General features: G+C 44.4%; 1 protein-coding gene across 2 annotated transcripts in view; it reads right to left on the bottom strand.

Moving 5' to 3' along the window:
• Window positions 1-21886, bottom strand: part of TK2 (thymidine kinase 2) — a 246922-nt gene that overhangs the window by 80897 nt on the left and 144139 nt on the right. For both annotated transcript variants that reach the window (XM_085640007.1, XM_085640006.1), the window contains exons 7-8: window positions 18818-18906; window positions 4806-4885 (exon numbers count right to left, since the gene is read on the bottom strand). In XM_085640007.1, the coding sequence (XP_085496133.1) occupies window positions 4806-4885; window positions 18818-18906 (169 nt within the window). The remainder of the gene's footprint in view (window positions 1-4805; window positions 4886-18817; window positions 18907-21886) is intronic.

Genomic DNA, 21886 nt, shown 5'->3' with positions numbered 1-21886 from the left:
TAACTTGAGAATGGCTACACAGAACCATATCGTGTTTGGTGTCAAACATGTAGGAATCATACCCCCAGTCCAGCCATGGGCATGAGGGTACGATTCCCCCCTGCTAGAGGGGCGATATGGGAAAAGTGGCAGAATTTAGACACCAATTTAAAAGTGCACAGGTATCACAAAATGGATGCTACCAGCCACCCACACGACTCTGGCTGCCTGTTGCTGGGGAAAATCCCAGCTTTGGCAGCTGGACAATAGGGCTCCTGTGGCAGGGAGGTGCCAGCACCTTCCCAGACAGGATATGTGGATTGGAACAGGGTGGGTGCACCAAATGTCCTTTCAGAGTTGCACGTAGGCAGCTCCAGCGCCTGCATTCTGCATACACCGCTTGGAACCGGTTCAGGGGCATCCTGCCCCTCGCCCAGGCGGGAAACACACAAAGGGGAGAGGGTGTAGCCACCCTTTCCCGCCTCACCACTCATTGGTGGACACTACTCTGGACACTCCCCTAATCTTGGGGATAAAGGTGAATAACGTGGCCTCAGGGCCTTAGATTAATCTTGGACTTCACAGACTTGACCTTCGACGAGCTGCTGCCCAGCTGACTGAAGAAATCTCCCTTGGGATAAAGGAGTTATCCCCCTGCTTGGCAGGCACCTGAAACACTGCAAGTGACCCGGTTGGAACTTCGCTGCTCCTGCGGACTTCGACGTCTTCCAGCACCCTTGAGGTGGGTTTCCAGCGCATCCCAGAGGCCAGTGAGTGTGCTCAACGAGTTTGGGCACCGTGGACCGCGTGGGTGCCGAGATCCCCAATACCCCAGGACACCGGCCACCTCTTGCATAGCACAAGACCCTGACCAGTGGGGAAGTTGTGCTTTGGCCCGTTCACGAGCCAACCACTCTACAGCAATTGTGCCAAAGACCAGCGCCCTAGCCCCCTCCGGTGGCCCGTGGGTACCCTTTTACGCACTCCAAATTGCTGCCTCCCGCGGTCCCTTGTCTCTCGACTTGTGGGCCCTAGCGGAGGTCAATCTCGACAATCAAGGGTTCCCCTGGTTGCTCCAGGCCTGCTCTACAGTCCCCTCAAAGGAGACCTCTCTCAGACCTCGTGGGTCTGCACCGTAGCAGATTTGTGCATCTTGCGTGGGTTGCGGTTGCCAAGGCTTAGTGGATCCAATCCGGACACTAACACCGCAACGACCCTCATCCAACGTGGGACAGTCGCCCTCCAGAAGCTGGCCTTCCTTGAAGCCTCCCGGAGCCCGTGGCTGCAGATCCAAGCTACACCACCTTCCACCTGAAGCACCCGACATTGAAGGGCTCTTTGCTTTGAGCCTCCTGGTCACTTTGCCGTGACCCAGACTCTGTCTCCTCTGCTTTCAGGTTCTCCTCTGCAATCTTCACATCTTTGATCTTCACGGCATCATCGACGCTTTTGGCTAGCAGAACTTTTGACTATTTTCCCATTGAAAATCAGCCCGCGACCGACATCGAAATCGACCTATGCACCCGGCTTCCCTGGGGCAGGTAACAGTGGTACCTCGGTACTCTTGTGGTTGTGGGCTCCTCAAAAGCTTAACTCTAAAGTTTTAACTTTGAACTCCTGCTAGAAGTATTTTAAAACTGTTTATTTTCAACCGCGACATTCTCCATAGGCTATAATAGAGATCCCGATAGCAGCTACTTCCACTGCACGCGCCTCCCGTGGGTCCCCTTCCTCATAAGCTGGGGTGGATTCTTAAGGGGCCAGCGATCCTAAATGCCCTAGGCATTGTCTGTAGAATTGTCGTGGTTCTTATACCACTATTTTAGTATATGGTTTGGTCCCCCCTGGGGCCCAATGTTAACAGTGCTATTTATTTGTATCTATCAATGCTTGTTTGATTTGTAACTTTGCCTTAGCCTCATAAAGAGACTGTGGGATTCTATTTAGAATAAATACATATATTTTATATATATACCTGTGTCGAATACTCTTTCATTTGGTCATTCAAGAGGTTATCTATGGTAAAACAATAAGCTTAACACTCCTTCAAGACTTAGCCTGTAGGCTGCTCTCCACAGCTACCACTAGGATAGCTTTCTTTAAAGGTTGTCTTTTAAACCTATCACCATAAGAGTCGAATTGGACTGGTGCAAGGTGGCCACTATAACTAGTGACCAGCATATGCCAGGCCAACTTCTCACAATTGCCATACACTACCCCTGAAGCTCCTGGGCCGTACAGCCCTATTCAAAATCATAGCTCTCCCGAGATTCCTATACGCCCTGCAAAATACACCCACCCCGGTCCCGGATTCCTACTTTAAGGCAGTCGAGGCGGAGGTGGGACTGCTCCTCTGGGGTGGAATACCCCGCATAGCCCTGTCCAAACTTACTAGGAGCTGGTACGATGGTGGAATAGCCTTGCCTAGTATACAGCACTACTACTGGGCCTCACAACTTATTATAGTAAACCAATGGTTTCATGCCCCTCAGGACGAGCCAGCTCTCCGGCTCGACCGGCATGCTCTTGGGACTGAGGGACCTCTGAGGGCGCTTTATCACAAGAACAAAAAAAGACGCATGGATGGGCCCCACCGCGCACACAATACGCACGTGGTTCATAGCGCAACGAGCACTCGGATGGGAGGGAGTCATGACACAACTCACACCATTGTGGGATACACCAAAACTTGGTACACTCCGCAACAGCAGGGGGTACGCGCAATGGGACCTGATTGGTACCTCCAGAGTTGGGGACCTGTGGAAAAAGGGTGAAGTAGTGGCTTTTGCTCAACTACAGACAACATATCAAATGGCTGACACAGAACTATTACGCTACACACAAATTAAGCATGCACTTACAAGGGCAATACCTAGAGGCACGGTTCTTCCCGAATCGTCCCCACTTGAGGATCGTCTCCTTACAGACCAGCTCACTAAGAGGGCCATCTCCTTCACCTATCGTAAACTTATTAATAATCAGAAAGACCCCACACTAGCCCTGCGGGACAAATGGCGGGCAAACCTTGGAGACATAGATGAACAGGACTGGTAGGAAGCGCTAATGTCCCCGAAGGAGGTGGCGATCCCGTCCAGGCTATGGTTGGTGCAACTGAAGGTCTTACACAGGACATACTACACTAGGGCTATGCTCCACAAAATTGGCCGGGCTGCAACACCTCTCTGTCTGCGGGGATGTGGGGCAAGGGGCACATTCTACCACACATTCTGGGAATGCCCACACATAACACTCTACTGGGAGGAGGTGATGGACACAATTACACAGGTGTGTGGTTTTCAGGTTCCTCCGCAACCAAAACGGTGCCTCCTCAATATATGGGAACCAACTGACCTAAATCACGCAGCACAAGACTGAGCAACTCTGGGGATCATGTTGGCAAAACGCAATATCGCACAACACTGGGGTGCACCAGCAGCCCCCCAGCAGAGACGATGGTGTCAAGACATGGATAGCTCTATGGTGGCCGAAAAAGCAGTTTTTATACACAGAGGGTGTCCTAAAAAGTGGGAACGGGTATGGGGTAGGTGGAATTCATTTTGAGGCAACATCTGTGCTTCTCCAGCACTAGACTCAGATCCAGACGTGAGCGATTAACCCGCCAGGTCCAATAAGGGGACATAACAGTGGGCAGGATCGGCGTTCCAGAAGTTTTCTTTTGCTACATCCCAATATGTAAATTACAACACTTTGTGATATTGCTTTACCTGTGTAATTGACCTGCAATGGATTAATACGGCAAAAGACACTACCTAATGTACCAAGTTATTTTCTGTATTGTTTTATTAATGAAAATAAAATGTTTTTAAAAAATAAAAACAAAGGAGGTATGAAGTATAAGACTTTACTCTGGATCCTGGCCCAACTTAGAGTAGTCACTCAGGGAAGGACCCAGACTATTACACCCCTATGTTCTTCTTGCGAGGTTCTAGTAAACTAGAGGGCCTTCCAGCATGCTAGAGAGATAACTGGGACCAGATGCCCGATTCCCTGGATGTTAAGTGTAGCTATGTGATGGCTTGCCTCATTGATGGTTGAAGAATTGAATGAGGCCTTCCTCTTGTCAAGAGGCACAATAACATTAAATTATGTGTTTTGTCTCCTTTCACTTCCCCTAGCCCTCATATTAGGTTCACGCTCCCTATTCGAAGTGTACGGGGCACATAATTTGTTAAGTAGTGACTTATTGATGTGCATGTTAATGTTTCATTTGTAGTAACTGGATATTGTGCATACTGAGGGTTTCTTTTTAGGATAATAATTCATGTACTGGTTTCGATCTAATAAACATGATTTAAACATACCTGTGTATTATACTCAAATGCATATATTATTAAATAATGTATGTATTTTTTGTTTAGGTATTGCTATTCTCCTTGTACAGAACTACAAGGTGCATCACTGCAGATTGATTGTAATTTTTTATTAACTCTTTTGTGTTTACTATCAAAGTGAAAAATAAACACAATAAGATAGGAGAACATCGCTTTTCAAAGACATTTACACATTAAACCCTTTCAATCTACTAAAGATGTTGAAGGTTGTCAATCAAATACAACATTTAAAAAATGTTTGTATAATGGAAAGACTGACCACCTTGAAATCTAACAGTAACTGAATCAATAGAAATTACATTTTAATAAGCTAAACACAAAGTACATTTCTTTTAATTCTTCCTTGTATTGGGATCACAATACGTTAAATAGCTCGAAGGAGAACCCATGTGGGTGCCGAGAGTCTCTTCAAAGAAACCCTACAACAAAAAAACACACCTGTTGTGCTAAATTAAGTGTTCATGAAAGGCTCACCATAGGAATGACCTTCTCCTCTTCTCTGCATCTCATCTTTATCCTCTCGTAACAGGTTTTGGGAGACAACTGCAGGTAAACTGTCAGAAAAAAAGGGAAAAATAACATGCTGGGCTTCATAGACTGCCATTATGGATTTTAAAGCAGAGGGGAGCACACACAAGGCAAGAGATGCAATTAACAAGGTTTTTGTGGATTGTCTCCTTGTTCTACACTTACAAACAAAACTATTTGAGGTCTATTCATTTGAGATCCCAGAACTTCAGCAACAGCTGTGGGGTCCTTTTCATGTGCAGAAAAGGTCCTTACTCCTTTTGGTCCATTCGGGAGCTGCTATATCCTCTCTTAGACTGATTGACCTACCGTCCTCCCCAGGACTCTTCAAGAAGCTTATATGTCATCTATTTGGTGCCTGGATCCCTTTCACCACATGTGACAATTGCACTTGCACAGTCAGCCTTATATTATTGGAAAACAAGAAATACCGGATATGATAAAATGCACAGGAAGGTCTGGAGTCTGGCGGGGGTGGGGGATGGGGTATATTCCGAATGGGCGAGTAGACAAGTGTCCTGGTTAGTTTTCCAATTATGAAGTCGGTTCGAAGAAGAGATCTGCATTTGTGGATCCGCATGATATCCACAATACAGTGCTTTGGACATCATTTCCCTGGTGACAAGCCTCCTGAATCTACCAACAAGAGGCAGTGGGGTGTGAGCCCGATCATACTTGACCCACCGTGCTACTGGCAGGAAGGAGTGGCAGGAAGGACCTCACCGACAGGAATAGGACCAGTACGCTCAGAAGAGTACCAGGACACTTGTTTTGGGCACTTGGTAGGTTATCTTCAAGGTGTTCATCTTCTTGCTGTTTCGCCTTGCCTTTCTGGCTGTCCTGCACCTGGTCGAAAGTGTCACTGGTTATTAAGCGTTCTCCCTTATATTGAACCACACTTCCCTCCAACTCCTTCCTCCCTGCCCCTTCTACACCCTCTTTTTTCATTACCTCTTGTACTACCCCTAGATCTTCCTTTTGACGTCTGAGGTACAGTAATTGTTATACATCAGCACCTCCGCATCAAGAAAGTGTTATTCATGATCAACGGCTTACACTTTTGTTTGAATCTTTTTCTTGAATACCATTTAATTTTGTCAAGTGCTACTACTGCACTCTATTGCATGAATCCAATCAGTAACTCACTGTGCTTCCTATTTGTTTCTTGTTCTATACTTATAGAATGTGGATAATTAATATTTGAATAAAACAAAATACAATGTGCACTACTGTGAAGTATGAACAAGGCTGCATCTGTAAAAATTAAGTGCTAGGGCCCTAAGTTTTGTTCAATAGCATGCGGTCAGCACTATCGAATTTTAGGGTGCCCAAATATGAAGGGTGCATAATCTTGATTCTACCTCATCCCCAAACTACCAGACACTACCTATCCCTCTTGCAGGCTTTTTCATCCCTGATTTCTCCCTTTACATCTTTCTTTTCCTTCTTCTTTCACCCTTTTGCGCTTTTATAGCTTGCTCTGGATCAAAGCTTGTTGAGGAAAAATAGTGCTGGTCCCCAAAGCTGTGTGACGGTGCGCCCCACTTTCAACTGCCAACTCAAGTTAAGTACTGGGTATGAGGGAGGGAGGACCTGGGGAGAACTGAGGATCCGTTATAGTAACTAGCTAGCAACATACCCCAAGGGCCAAAAGTATCAGTCCCACATGCTCATGAAATGCTGGATGGGTGTACCTCCATTACAAGGCATCCACAACCTTCCATTCCCTAGGTGGCCTTGTAATCAAGGGAACACAGGCGGGCCATGCTCGCTGGACTGCCACAGAACTAAAGGAGCAAGACCAGCAAACGTGCAATTACGTGCATTACATTTGTGTCAGGAAAAGAAAAGGTCCCAGCATTCAGCAAATTACAGTTCCCTCCTCCGACCTGCTTTCCTAAGCAATCGGTCTCTACCTCAGGCAGATTTCCAAACTAACATGACAGTGCCACCAGCGTTATTCAATCAATCAATTTAGCTTTATTCAACCATGATAATTGCAGGCATAAAAGCACGAATCACAATTATTAAATAATAGAATAAAAAGTTAATAATAAAAATATACAAGTTAAAAAGGTGAAATACCAAACACACGACATTATTTTTGTTTACATCATTTAAAATCCAGAAACATTTCAAATCCTAGTACACCACCTAAGGAAAAGCCTCCACAGGCTCAAATGACATGCTTTTCCTCTGCCACAGGACCTTTTTCAAGAATGTGGATACCCTCCAGGCCACGTGCTCATTCTCTAGAAATTGTAAACGCACAAGCGCTGGTCGGCATTGCCTAAGGCTCTGCTGTCTTAAAAGAGGCAATAACCAGATTTTCCTTAGTTCTAAGCACAACTTGCAAAAGAAAGCTAGGTGGATAGTGGACTGCTCTGAATGGGAGTCACACAGACAGGGAGGTAACAATCTTGACCAGTCATTCATTTTAGGAGTAGTCACTAGTCTATGTACCGTGCCCAGTCTAAATCTTATCAATAGCATTCTATCATAACCACTTGGGACAAAATATAAATAAGGTTCCATATCCAAAGAAGTAAGCCTTAACTGATGTTGAAAAACTGTAGGTTTGGAGGCTTCATCTGCTATTCTCAAAGAGCCCAACATTTCAAGGGCCTCTATCTTCAGTGTTTTTCTTGAGATTCGGGCCATTGTGCTGAGGTTTGAGTAAAAATCTGGGTATCCAAGATCATTCATGAACCTATAAACATACTTGAGCCAGGGAATCTTCAACGCCCTGTCCAACCTAATACAGTCGCGCAGGATATCTCTATTTAAACGTGTCTGGTCACTAACCCATATCCTGTGCCAGAGGAGTATTTGCTCCAATTTGATGAGATCCGCTAAATAAGGGAGACCCATCTCCTCATGGCACTCAAATTAAGACGTACCAGGGGGGATGGAAAGAATGTACCGGAGGAAGGCATTTTCCACAGTTTGTAAAGGGGAAGAATTGGCGATGCCCCACACCCATGCCCCGTATATCGCTGCCGAAAGACACTGGGACTTATATATTTGCAAAAGTTCGCCGGGCGGCTTCCTGCCCAGTTTCTTTGCAAAGGTGGCAAGACCACTAGTTGATCTGCTAAATCCTAGTTTTTTCAGCTCAATTGAGCGGGACCATGTATCATTCTGGTTAAAAAGGACGCCGAGATACGAGAAAGTACTTGTTGATGCTAACTTCCTGCCATCCAGGCAGATGTCTCTACCCGTGGCCCTACGAATCCCTATGCCACAATTCATTATAAATGTCTTGGAAAATTTAATACTTAATCCCAAGTCAAGCATAAAAGTGTTAAAACTGTCCAGAACCCTCTGTCGGCCATTTTGTGTACACGCCATTAAAACGGCATCATCTGCGTATAAGAGAGCTGGTATAGGTCTCCCACCTGCTGGAGGAAAATCTTGTCCACTCTTTAGGAGTGCCTCTTCCAGCCCATTAGTGTATAGATTAAAAAGAAAAGGGGCCAGGACGCAACCCTGCCTGACCCCTCTTCTAACAGGAAAACCTTCTGTGCACTGACCCTCCAGCCCATATCTAACGCTGGCTGAAGCGCCCTCATAAAAATGCCGCAGAAAGACAATAATATTTGGGTCCACCCCTAAGTCAGCAAGGATCTCCCATAACCTGGCATGGATTACAGAGTCAAACGCTGCAGTTAAATCAACGTAGACTAAGTAAAGACTCCCCTTTTTGGCTCTGGTATATTTCCCAACGATAATAGCCAGATTTAAACTTTGTTCAGTAGTGCCCAACCCCTCCCGAAACCCGTACTGATGGTCAGACAGAACGTGTTTTTCTATTGCCCAGTCCTGTAATCGCTGCAGGACGACTCGGCCTGCCACCTAAACCATGGAGTCAAGAAGGGAAATTGGTCTATAACAACCAGGCTCTTGACGATTTCCCTTCTTGAATATTGGAACTGTAATAGACTCCGTCCAGGTCTTCGGGAAGGTAGTACAATCACTGGCGTTAACCAACTGAGTTAGTAGTGGGCCCCATAACAGGACATTTGACTTAAATTAGTCAACTGGCACCCCGTTGGGGCCCGGGGCCTTACCCCCTGGCCACGAGCAAGAGCCAGGGCCATTTCGTCCAGCGTCATTCGAAGGTTACCATGATGTATAAAATGAGCTCCCTGATTTAACTGCTCATCGGAGGCTGGGCCATTGTGTAATACAGAGAAATGACTTACCAAGTCTTTTTCTGGGATCGCAATCTCAATGGAGGGGCCTCCTCACCCACACATGGGTGGGGCTCTTACGATCTTCCAAAAGGCCACAGAATCCTTCTTTTGGGCAGCTGCATGAAGCGATTCCCAAGCTTCCTCCCTCAGTGACCTCTTTCTTTCAGCAATAGTTCTCTTATACAGTGCTCTAGCCCTCCTTGCCCCTTACGCGATCTGGGTTGTCTATGGAGCTCAGCCTTCAGATTAGAATAAGCCTTAGTACAAGCACTATTAAACCAGCCAGGGATTTTCAGCCCTTTTCGGCACTGTATACTCAGTAAGCTCCTAAGCTCTTTAGTTATCTCAAGGAAGGAGTGCACTATGTCATTTGCAGTGGAAAGCTCATTCAAACAGATGTCAAAAGCAGTTTTACAGGATAGAATGAGCTGTTTGGGCAATACCTCAGGTTCAACATAAGACCAGCGAAGGGCATACCCATTAATTTTATTCAACTCTAAGGTACCCATCACCCGGTTCGCTTGGTTCTTCCTCACAGAGCTTTCGGCAGACAAAGCGGATAATGATCACTCAGTGCAATGGTCCCTATCATAAATGATAACAAGCTCGGGGCAAGGGAATATGAAACCAGAATGAAGTCGATGGTGGAGACAAGGCCTCTACCGTTAAAAGTCAGGGACATAATCACTGGGGTGGGAACAAGTTCATTCACAAATCCCAGGTCATATCGGGACATTAATTCATTAAAGAGGTCCCCAGCCTTTGTGTGTGAAAAATGACAGTTGTGGACCCCTTCATCCGAGTGAATACCACATATTTTCAAATTAGCTGATTTACACAAAGCGCAGGTAAAATCCCCCAGCAGAATAATCACAGTGTCCATAGAGCTCGAGTAACGGATAGCATCCAGAGCCTCACCAATCCTTAAACGCTCCATCCCCAACTCTCCTGCAGGAACATTATTATAGAAATTTACCATGAGCACTCTCTTTGAGCTTTTTATGTACAATTAAATAATCTGAGAATAGAAATCCCCAGCACAAAAGAGAATCTTGTCCAGCACTAGCAAGTTAGAAATATACAAGCACAACCCTCCCTTAGGCCTTCCTCCCAAACCCTTCACCGCAGGGTTGTTGAAAGTCATGTAGCCAGTGATATGCACTGGCTCCAGCTCCCATGTTTCTTGTAGACACAAGATATCAGTGCTATCTATAAACTCACACCATAGTGGATTTAAAATCTTAGCACGCAACCCCGCAATATTCCAGGAGATGATACTGGTTTCTATCTTTATTTTGTTGGAAGTTGAGCTTACTGGGAGAGTGGGTAAGTGGTAACTTTCGCTGTGAGAAGACCCTTCAGTGATGCGTGAAGCCCTAACGTTGTTTCTCAAAACTTCAATATCGGAATTACTGCGGGCAGACTCCATACGGTTACTCGCGACAGTGGCAGCAAATTAGCTAATGGCAATACTAGGGCTAACTGTCCTACTACACTGCGTTATTCATCTCAGATTGAACCTTAATGTGCAGCCTGCCGGTCCTGTCAATCATGGCCACCGTAGAATCCTCTTGATCCTTCAGCAAGTTATTTAGCAGACTAGCAACCACAACCTGTATCTCGACTGGTGTCTCTCCTGGAGGTAGGCCCACTATAAATACCTGGGCTCTTCAATGGATGTTTATTAGGGGCTCCCATATTCCTAGGGGTTTGCAATTTACATTACATTCCCAAAGGTTGGACGTGCCTCCTACCCGTCAGAATTCAGGACTCAAGTTTATTAATGAAGCGCTGCAGAGGTTCCATATGCCCCTGTCACCCAGTGGACATGAAGCTCCACTCCTGGAACCTTCCTTGTCAGTACAACCCTGTTCTTAATCACTGTAGTAACCTCATCTGCTTTTTAATGGCGATCAGTGCGGAGAGTTTTAGTGGGTCTCACCAGGAGCCACTTACCCTTTGACAGCTCTTATTCATCTAGTGAGTTTCAAGCTTCCTGACTTTTACAGGGCACTTTAAGTGTATGAAAGTGTAGTTATAATAATGTGTCTGCCCCTCACACCTCTCTGCTTCTGCAACATCCAGCCAACTACCTGCCACTTGCCCAGCAATTCGTCCATACAATGACAGCTGCCCAAGTCAAAGTCAAAATTATCTTTATTCGGCCTAATATAGAAGACCATAAAAGCACAAGGTTAAAAAACATTTTCATTAAAATTAAAACATAAATAATTTACATAATTTTAAAAGAAAAAAAACAACATAATAAAAAGCCATCTCATGAGGTAATTAAAGTGCATAATTCTTTCTCAATTTAATAGCAGCAACAATATAACGGAGTACAGCAGTGCAAATGTTGGGTGCAGAAGAACTGGAAGTAAAAAAGGCATTCTGAGGGTATAGTACACAGTGCAAAAGAGCATAAGGTGCACAGTGGGTTGGGTAGAGGCAGCGTCACATGGGTAACGTGGAAGGGAAGCATACCAAGTGCCTTCTACAGGAAAGGCCACTAAAAAGTGGATCGTTTTCAATCTCAGCCTGGTCAGATAAAATCTATACTCTGGGTTAGCAGTGGCGGATGAATGTGGAGAGATTGTGGTAACCCAAGCCACAATAAATAAAGCATTATATCCTCACCTGTCCGACTTATATCGATATTGAAGAATTTCTAAACTGGATCGTACTCCCAAAGCTTCACTGGGAACAGATGATGAACCTGGAAATGGAGCTTACTGGAGAGGAACTACTGGAGGCTATGAAGGACGTACCCAAAAATAAAGCCACAGGTAGAGACGGGCTCTCACCGGACTTCTATCAGGTACACAAGGAGAAACTCACAAATAGGTTGTTAGATATATTCCAGAATCGAGGTAAATTTGTTCAAATCCATGCAAGAACAGCATATAGTTATGATGCCTACACCCAACAGAGATCTCACACAATTAAGGTCTTATAGTCCGGGGTCAACGATTAACATGGATGCCATGGTTTTGTCTAAATCACTGGCTAATGGACTGCGGGAGGGTGGTTGATGCTTTTGTTCGGGCAAGCTAATGTGGCTTCATTCTGGAGAGATGTACCCTCATGACTATCTAGAGACTCACACATGTAATGAATTGTAGTCAGGGCACTGACTTAGAGGGGGTACTGGTTGCCTTGGCTATTAGAAAGGCATTCATCACACTGGATTGAGGGTATATGTGGGAGGTGCTGAAGAGGATGGAATTCAGACCTAATTTTCTCAGCTGGGTTTTCTTCCCCACTCGTGTCCCACGGCCAGGGTCAGGTCTGGAGGTTGTATACCAGATGGCTGGGTTATTGAGAGGGGTATGAGTCAGGGATGCCCGCTCTCCCTACTCGTACTTGCTCTTGCAATGGAGTCCGTGGCGAGCCCTCTTCGGGCATTGATTGGACAATGGAGTATTCGGGTCGGGATAACAGAACCTATTGTCTCGGTGTATGTAGATGACGCTCTTGTATGTCTGCAACAACCACTGACCACAGTGCCAAAGTTATTGGTGAAACTGCACTGGTTTAGTAGAGCCTCTGGTCTCTATGTCAACCATGAGAAGTCTCTGGTATTCCCACTTGCAGGACTAGAGGGCAGTAAGTTAGAGAACTTACTGAACCTGGGCTTGAGGTGGGAAAAAACAAAATTCAGAAACTTTGGATACAGGTGATGCACATAGCAGACAGACAACATGCTTAGAACATGTGCAGAGTGCTAAATGAGTCTGAAGGCTTCAGCAGGGTTTTGGAATAAATTGTCAGTTTCAGTGACAGGCAGGATCTCAGTGGCAAAAATGGTATCCCTCCGCTGCTGTTCGTATGTCCTCCAGAACTCACAATGCCTGATACATAGTCGCGCATTTAAAGAAATATGAAATCTATTAACCTCCTTGACGTGGGAAGGCAATAGACGTAGGGTGGGGATGGAGATTTGAAAAACTGGATGCTGCAGAAGATGGCCTTGACCTTTCGATCTGGAATTGTACTATTTGACGGCACTTCTCCAACATGCTGCCAGATGGTGTGCAGACAGGGATAATTGGGAAAAACACTGTTTGAAGGGTTCCCTGATTAGAGGGTCTGCCCGGGATATTGATGGTGGGAGCCCAACAAGATAAACACTGCTCCTATATAGTGCAGCAGGTATCTATGGCATGGGAGATGACAGTCAAGATGATAATGTGCAAATCATCACTTTTCTAGGGAGCTCCCAATAGGGGGATGTGAGAGACTGGTGGATCTCGATCCAGGCAATAGCTGTATTACCTTTGAAGATGCACAAGAAACGTTTGGTGTAGTGGCAGGACAATTCCTGCAGTTTGCCAAACTGACAAACAGCAAGAGAATTTGGCCAAGAAAACACATGCTAGGACTGATATTAGATATGAACTCCTCGAGGCGACTGGTGTCCGATCTCTAGGAGGCCTTGAAAAAAGAGAGTTCAAACTGCATTGCCCGCTTGACCTAAATGGGAGGTGGATCTCTTGGTACCATTATCTGATGGGGACTACAATGAGACCTGCGCATTGGTAAGGGAGTTTCTGGCAATGCCAGATTTAGGTTTGTTCACTTTTACGTGTTACACCGTACTTACTATCAACTACAAGGTTATGTACTATCTACACGGGCAGCTCAGACGAGTATCCCAGGTGTGGAGTAGAGGGCACAGGGTTTATACACATTATTTGGAGTTTGTTGCAGTAATACAATATTGAACGAACATTGTTCAATATTTAAAGCAGGTGACCTGTATCTGACTAGACATCACTATACAATATTGTTTATTGGGGGTAATCTCATGTCCTAAAGATGGAAAGGTATGATCCAGATTTATGCAGCGGAGGATATTATTGGCCAAGAGGTGGATTGCTATTAGCCGGATTTCTGCCTCAAGCCCTACATTATCAGCATGGACCAGAAATGGGCCTGAATGGACACTGGCCGAGGAGAGGCGCATGAAGAAGGAGAGGGAGGATGATTTGCAGAGAAAGACTGCCTAGTATGGGCTGGGATGCTACAGAGTCTGGCGACTCCTGAGGAATTGGACTCCCCAGTACCAAGCTTGAGTGGGTTGGAACCGACTGAAGGAAAGGAAGTGCAGGACATATATAATGTAGAAGTTGGCTGGGTCAGGGGTAGTTCATGTAGGCACTCAGAGATTGTAACAATTCACAGATGGAAACAATCACAGACTAGTTCAGTTAATGTCCCCATGACACAAAATGGTGAGGTGTGTGTGTAATCTTGAGATCCTTAGCCAACACTTGTTTCGTCGCGCTTAATTGTTGTGCGCAACGACTTCTTCAGGGCTCTAATCTCTTTGTATGGATCCTCAATTCCGGTTGTATTTCCGACCCGGAATGGGTTCTAGTACTCCAGTGATATTTGCCCAGTAAAGGGCAACAGTGATTACTGTGTCCAAGATTTCGTGTATTCCAGAATTATTTTCTTAAGTGTGGATCTTGTGTGTATAAGTCATAAATCCTTAATGAAGAATGACGATGTGGTATGGTAAAACCACTCTTTGGGGGCTAAGTGAGTCCCTCTTGCCAGCAACCAAGTCTTTGCTGGCGTAAACGCAAACCCTCTGTTCAGTAGCAGGGCTGCCGTCGGCGTGTACGAAGAAGAAATCTTAAATTAGGAATGTTCAAAATTAAAAGAAATATTAATAAAAAAAGAAATAAGTGTAGAAAGCAGTGGTGCGCAAGGGTGGAGTTAAAGTTAGTCATTCTCATCCTAAAATACACCAGGATAAATTGTCAGAATTGTAAGTTCCACAAGGATTTAAGAGTAACTGTTACTTATCAGCAGTCGTATAGCATTTCTATCGTGTGTAATGTTTTTAACAATTTCAGAGTCTCCGTGCTCTTTTAATAGGGTACTGGGATTTCTCTATGAGTTCAATGGGTGTTGCGCGCCTGGTTCTTCCCCCTGTAGTGTAGAGGTTGACTCCAGTCTCTATCCTCTCACATTGGACTGCTTGGAATTGGGGAAAGACCCGCCTTTTGCATGATGGCTTATTCTTCTCTGTGGTAACAAGGTGGCCATCATTAAATGTAGCCACTACTAAAGAGAGGGAACTGTTGACTTCCAGTCCCCTCCTCGCTACATGCTGTGGCCTGAAATGTTATGAACCTCACTGCTGCCCTCTGAGAGGGAGCTGGGACGCAAGGGTCGCCACGTTTGGATGCAACTGGTCTCCAAGCATGGGCCTCAGTAAACACATCAAGCAGGTGGGTGTTCCTGACCCCTAACGGAAGTACAGGTATGATTTCTGAAAAAAAAAAATTAATAGGTTAAAAAAAAGCTGAAGCTGCAACATGCGCCTCATAGCTGCTCCTGCAGCTGAACAGTCGCAAAAAATGTTGGCACAAAAAAGAGTTTCAAGGAGACGGGATGGTGCATAAATATCTTGTGCCGCAATGCCTAACTTCAGGCAATCAGGAGGGTTCCTACCTTTTGCTCTAATGTGGCATCTTCAATGTGAAATTCTCTTACTTCGAGAGGCTGAGCGCTGTACGATTTTTATCGATGTAAATGTGTACTCCCAATGCCTATAGAATTAATACCATTTTATGTGTGTGAGATAATGAAATCTGCACAGCTAAAAAGTACTGGGAGATCCGCCAAAAGCCACGGGCTGATCTAAAAGTTTATGGGCAGTTGTTAGACCGGTCAGCCTTAGGGTGGTCTTCCCCCAACCCTTTTGCCTTCTCCCCTCCTATGTTGCTAAATTTGATTTTGTTGGCCTTGGGACTCTGTGCACTTCATCAATGCTAGCCAGTGCTAAAGTGTGTGTGCTCATGCCCTAAAACGTGGGAGAATGGGCTTACACCTGACTGGCATATTTAATGTACTTATAAGTCAATAGTAAAGTGGTATATCATATATGCAGTGCTGGTAAATTAATTGCTACTAGTGGGCCTGCAGCACACATGGTGTAACCTGCTGACGTAGCCCCTCAAAACATGTCCCAGGCCTGCATTACAGCCTGTATGCAGTGTTAAACTGCTAATTCGACTTGTCAAAATAAACCCCTTTCCAAGCCTAAAACTCCCTTGTTATTACACATGTCACCCTTAAGGTAGTCCTAAACAGCCCATAGGGAAGGGTGCATTTTATTTGAAAAGTAGGACATGTACTTTAAAGTTTCACATATCTAAGTAGTGAAAAACTCACAAACTTGTTTTTCACTACTATAAGGCCTACCTCTCCCATAGGATAACTGTGGGTTTCCTTATCACACGTAATAAGTGGTACCTTTTGTTTGGGAGTAGGTAAACCTATCATGTTTGTAATTTAAAATCCTCTTTAATGATAACGTCTGATTTTAAGTCCCAATTCTGAAAATGGCATTTTTAGAAGGTTGGTATTTTCTTGGCCTAACCATTTAATGCCTGCAGTTGGTTTCCTGGGTCACATGACCATCTGTAGTTGGTAGTAAGCCTTTGTGTATTCCTCCCAGACAGACACACAATAAAGGGACTGGGTGTTGGCAGGATGGGCTATCCAAGCTGGATGAGGGGGCAGAGCTGTGCACAGCTCCACTTGCCCTTCATAGACTGTCGCAGCCACACACAAAGAACTTTACACTAGCCTATTGTGCCCCCAGATAGACCAGGACCAGGACAAGGAAGCAGGTAATTCCAGACACTTCACTTCTGTGAGGGTAAAACTCCATATGTTTCTTCCACAAAACTGGCACCAGGTATAAAAATAGGACCCTCAGATCCACTCTTTAGTTCACTTCTGGACCTACAGTAGGCCTCTCAAGAGGAATTCCCTTCTGCCTGTGGCCTGATGTGTACTTCAGAGGACTGCCCTACTGCACCGAGAGGACTGCCCTGCTGCATGAAGCCTGCCTTGCGCCCTCTTAGGACTGCACTTTTGTTTGAGACCTGCTTTCCTGCTCGAACCTAAGACTTCCAGAGTGATTACAAGGCTAGTTGGACGGCCTCCTGATCAGAGCCTCGGGTACGGAAAAGCCTCCAACCAGCATGAACCTGTGGCTGGGCAGAGCCTGAGTGCGCCCAAACGCTCCAGTTGTTACCCCTCCAGTCACAGACTCTTGAAAGTGGTGTTATAGGTGCCCTGATAGCCCAAATCCAAAACTTTGAACTTAGAATATTTTCTGCCAAAAAGTGCTCTGAGAACCGAGAGGAGACGGGCACCCACCTGCCCGATAATCAGCCCAAGGAGCATTTCTGGTTAACCTGACTTCGCAGCAGCTCCCGGTATGTTCTTCTACGCAGCAGCAAATCTTATTCAGCGGCTCCTTGTAGGAGGGTATCTGGCCTCATGGAGACCTTGTCAGCTACAGCCTGCAGCTTTGTCCCGCTGGTACTTTTCGACTTCCCAAAAAAGAGACTCTCCTCGGACACCACCAGCTGCCTTGCCCCGCTGAACTTTACCTTCTCAAACATTTTTTTTCAAAAATTTGTCAAAGTCTGAAGATAAGCGGAGACCAGTCCCAATCCACTTTGTGTATCCAAACCACGCTCCATCGCGTTGGGCCATAACTTTCGACTCTGCCCCGGTCTCACACAACTAGATGTGCAGCAGTTGGGGCTAAGATTTTCATTGAGTTGCGGTTTTACTTTATTACTGTTAAAGTGCTGCATAAATATTTTGCACATTGCCTATAACATAAGCCTGCCTGCTTTTGTGCCAAGATACCAGAGGGTTAAGAACAAGTTAATTTCAGTTCACCCTGACAACAATTGTGGCTGCTGGTTAAGAAGGGCTCAGATCACCCTCAATCAACAGCCCACTTTCTCACAGCAGTCTATTGATCCAATGCTGTAAGTGATCTTGCCAAAAAAGGTCAATGTCTGAAGAGGGCTGACCAAAAGCCCTTTTCTGTAAGAGTATGTTGTGTGATGTACGGGATGAGAAGGTATGACATGTGACAACTAAAGCCATCTTTAGCCAGACCTAAAAAGACAATAGATTTTGACTAACTGAAAAAGACAGACAACGAAGACAAGAGAAGGGGGGCCTGTGCGCAGCTGATAGAGAAATCAAGAGGGAAGGAGGTTGTGATACTGACAGAGACATGGTGGTAAAGAGAGACAGTGATAGACCAACTGCAAACCACAGAAACGAGGAGCAAAGAAGAAAAAGATTGTTACTGGAATAGAGCAAATGCGATGCGAAAATAATAAATTGGATGTTTGTAGTTTCTGCACAAGGATTACTTTTTAGCACATATCTTGTCACAAGAAAGAGTTTTTTTTTGTTTTTTACAGTTCTCACATTTTATTAGCAGTCTGCAAAAAGTTTACTCCAAGAAGCACATCTGATGTGGCCATAGTGGGATGAAACAGAGAGGCTCAGTTTCTAGCGCCCAATCATAGGAGTTTATGGAGTGTGTCAGAGATAGAAAAAGCTGCAAACACATGCTCCCAGGCCTGTGGAGGCTGAGAAGGATCACACATCCATCTGTTTGCTGCAGGAAGCTGACCTCACCAGTCAATACAGTTATTTCCACAGATGATGTACCGGGGCAGAGGAGGACAACCTGCACTGATATTTTTAGGGCTGCTCTTTGATAATGCACACTATCACTTACCTACAAATTCTGGATTTCTATTTAAATAATACAATACACATGGCAAGCCCATTGAGCACTGTAGCTATAAAGACTGCATTGCACTTGATAAATTCTGGGCCAGACTCGGAAACACATGTGGCACAATATTAGACACGACTGCATGGATGCATTAGCAGATATTGGCAAATATTCTATGTTACCTATCAGATCGACGGAAATAGGCATGTTCTTCATGATCCAGTCAAACCACTCTGTCAACACGACATAATCCGGTTCAGGCATTTTCCCACTGCAAGAAAAACATGGCGTGCTCTGTTACCTTACAGACCAACAACTACATATAAAAGAGATTTAGCAAGATTCAAGGAACACACACCTTTCTGCTGAAGGACTAAGGAGCGTTGATACAGTAAGAGCAGAGAGACCCCGAACAAAAAGAAAACAAACAAAAAAAACATACTGACATGCCTGAGAGATGGACAATTTCGCATGTGGCCTTCTCCCAATTTCAATGTTCACTTTATTCGATCCATTTAAAACATTGATCATAAAAAGTACAATTCAGATTAAAATAACATGTTAATATAGTATATTATTCATTACTAAAATGGGATTATGTACATGAATTAACCTCCTGAGCCTCTAATAATCTCACATGATACAGGATCTTCTGGCCCGTACCAACCCATGCAGACAAGAAAAAAACTTTGCGGTAGTCAACAATAAGTAATACACTTTACATAAAATGTGATAAAATGACATCGCATTTGCAAATTCTATTAAAGCCCCTCATCCGCACAAAATAAATAGGTCAGCCCTCATTAGCTAAATCAGCAACGTTTTCTCCCAAATTACCATCTCGACAAATATTGTTAAAGTGTCTGACATTATAAATGCTCGCACTCAAATCTTCAGAGGTAGTTGGGAAAGACGGTAGCTGCTGCAAAAGGCTTCTATCCTTTTACAGTGTGTGTTTTGCAATTGAAGAAATGCAGTAAAGCACGTCATACAGAAGCAAGGAAAAAAAATTCCGAAGCAGGGTTTAGGAGATAAACATTGATCTTGGCGGGAACAGAGTTTTGCAGGCGCCAGAGAATCAGTATCATGCAGTTTGGCCCTCCTTGGCGATAGGAGTCTTGAAGCCGAGTCTGGTGTCAAAGTGGGATCCAAGACATCGGGTGCTGTGCTCGTGATGAGAGGTAAAGCTTCCAGGGTGTATTACTATAAGACAGTTTTGTACTTCAGATGATTAATTGTTTGCACTAGTTCATTTTCAAATACGTTTATGACAACCAAGAGTGCTAGGTCATCCTTCAAGGAGTCAATGCCTATCTATACCAGATCTTTAAGTAGAGCATAGTATCATCCATGTACTGGTGCCTTTTTGTTTCCTTGTATAAACAACAAAAGAGTGAAGCCAGAATGCCAAGGGAACAACAATCAGTCATATTTTTTAAAAGGGTCCTCACTCACCAACCTGGTTGGTGACATGCTTCATCACTGGACCCCCACCAGAGAGGCCGAATGCCTCCCCGGTGTGCTTCAACGCCTGATTACAGCGGAGCAGGATTTTTGAGTGTTGAGTACAAGTGATAGTGCAGAATGTGATGTTAAAATAGTCTTTACTACTCCTTAAAAAAATGTTAATGACAGGGTAGTAACACTTTTTGTTTCCTTGCCCAATAAGTTATGCCAAGAGTTTCCACATACAGTAAGATGATGACCATTGTTAAGAAGGAGTCCCGAGGTACACCACAGGTCACTGGAGTGCCCTTACACCTTTAGATTTTCATCTAGAAAAGCCTGTGTCTATTGAAAAGGTAGGAGGTGAATCACTGTAAGGGGTTATCAACTTTTAAGAAGAGAAGATGTCGACTGAATCACAATGGTTAACCGTTGCAGCGAGGTCAAGAAGGATGAGGAAAGAGGTAGATCTAGTGTAAGTCCGGGGAATCTGCTTTGAGTGAAGGAGACTTTGGTGAGAATGAGCATTGGCTTAAGTGCTCTACTAACACTTTATTTCAGGATTAACCCCTTGAGTGCCCCGCCCTTTCCACGCCCTGTGCCGGGCGTTTCATTAGCGGGCGGGGCTCATGACGAGATAGTCTCGTCATGGGCACAGCGCAACCGCGGCCCATGACGAGACCATCTCGTCATGGGCACTCAAGGGGTTAAAGGGGGGATGATGTGCGCTTCACAAGATTCAGCGTTACAGGAGTTGCGAATGGTGAGAATGGTAAACCAATAACATCTATCAAGTAAACATGTACCTGAGTATCTGTGTGCACAGCTATGTGTATTTAATGTACAATTCTCCACGTCACTACAAAATACAATTTACACAAGTTTCTCAAAAACAACTTATCTTTCATTTAAAATTTACATCAAAACATTATTATTTGTTCTGTGTTCATTTACTAAATTCTGAGGAAAAGAGAAAAATAATACAGACATACTCCAAATCCTTACATCTGTATATTCCTATCTTAATCATCTAAAGACCCTCAAGAAAAAAGGAAATGTTCTACACTTTTACTCATAGACTTTGCATTACTTGTACAAGACTGCAGACACTTCTGAAATGATTTCTCTTAATAAAAGCACCTACATTGTATGCTTAGGACCATGCTCTCATGTTATAGGAGCAACAGGAAAATCTAAAACTGCTAATTTAACAAGGAATCCTATTACATAAAGAACTAAAAAACTTCAACATAATGGGTACATTTTCTCCAGCAGAACATCTTGTGACACACAGACTCCTATAAAACAATATTTTCCTCAAAAATGTTTGCTAAGGATCACATAGGCATCTTCCCTGCATTCTACTTTTCACAATCCAAACTATGCAACATCAGCTCTAGTAAGGACTGTCAGTTTATTTACACAGACTAGCTAATAAAAACTAGCAATGCCCTTGCAAAACTGTATGTAGCATGAGCATAACAAACCATAGTGGTGTTATCACTTGAGAATTTTAGAACTAAAACTACCCACAGCTAGTTCCCCTTAAAGATCAAATAAGGAAACCACAATCTAGACTACTCATCCTTTCATAATTTCATCAGACAGGATGGGCAGTAACATAGCAAATGTATTTATTCATTTTATTAATGCTAATAATGTTTAAAACAGTATTACTGAATAGCCAATTAAATGTCTCATGGCTATTTCACAGACAGTTTAGACAGGCTCAAAAGAAATTAAGAAAAAGAGAGAGAAAACATACATTTGCCTACCCTTAATTTGTAGAGGAGCTAGCCTCCCAC

Source organism: Triturus cristatus, chromosome 12, assembly GCF_964204655.1.
Source record: "Triturus cristatus chromosome 12, aTriCri1.1, whole genome shotgun sequence".
NCBI lineage: Eukaryota > Metazoa > Chordata > Amphibia > Caudata > Salamandridae > Triturus > Triturus cristatus.
This window is presented reverse-complemented; position numbering and strand designations above follow the sequence as displayed.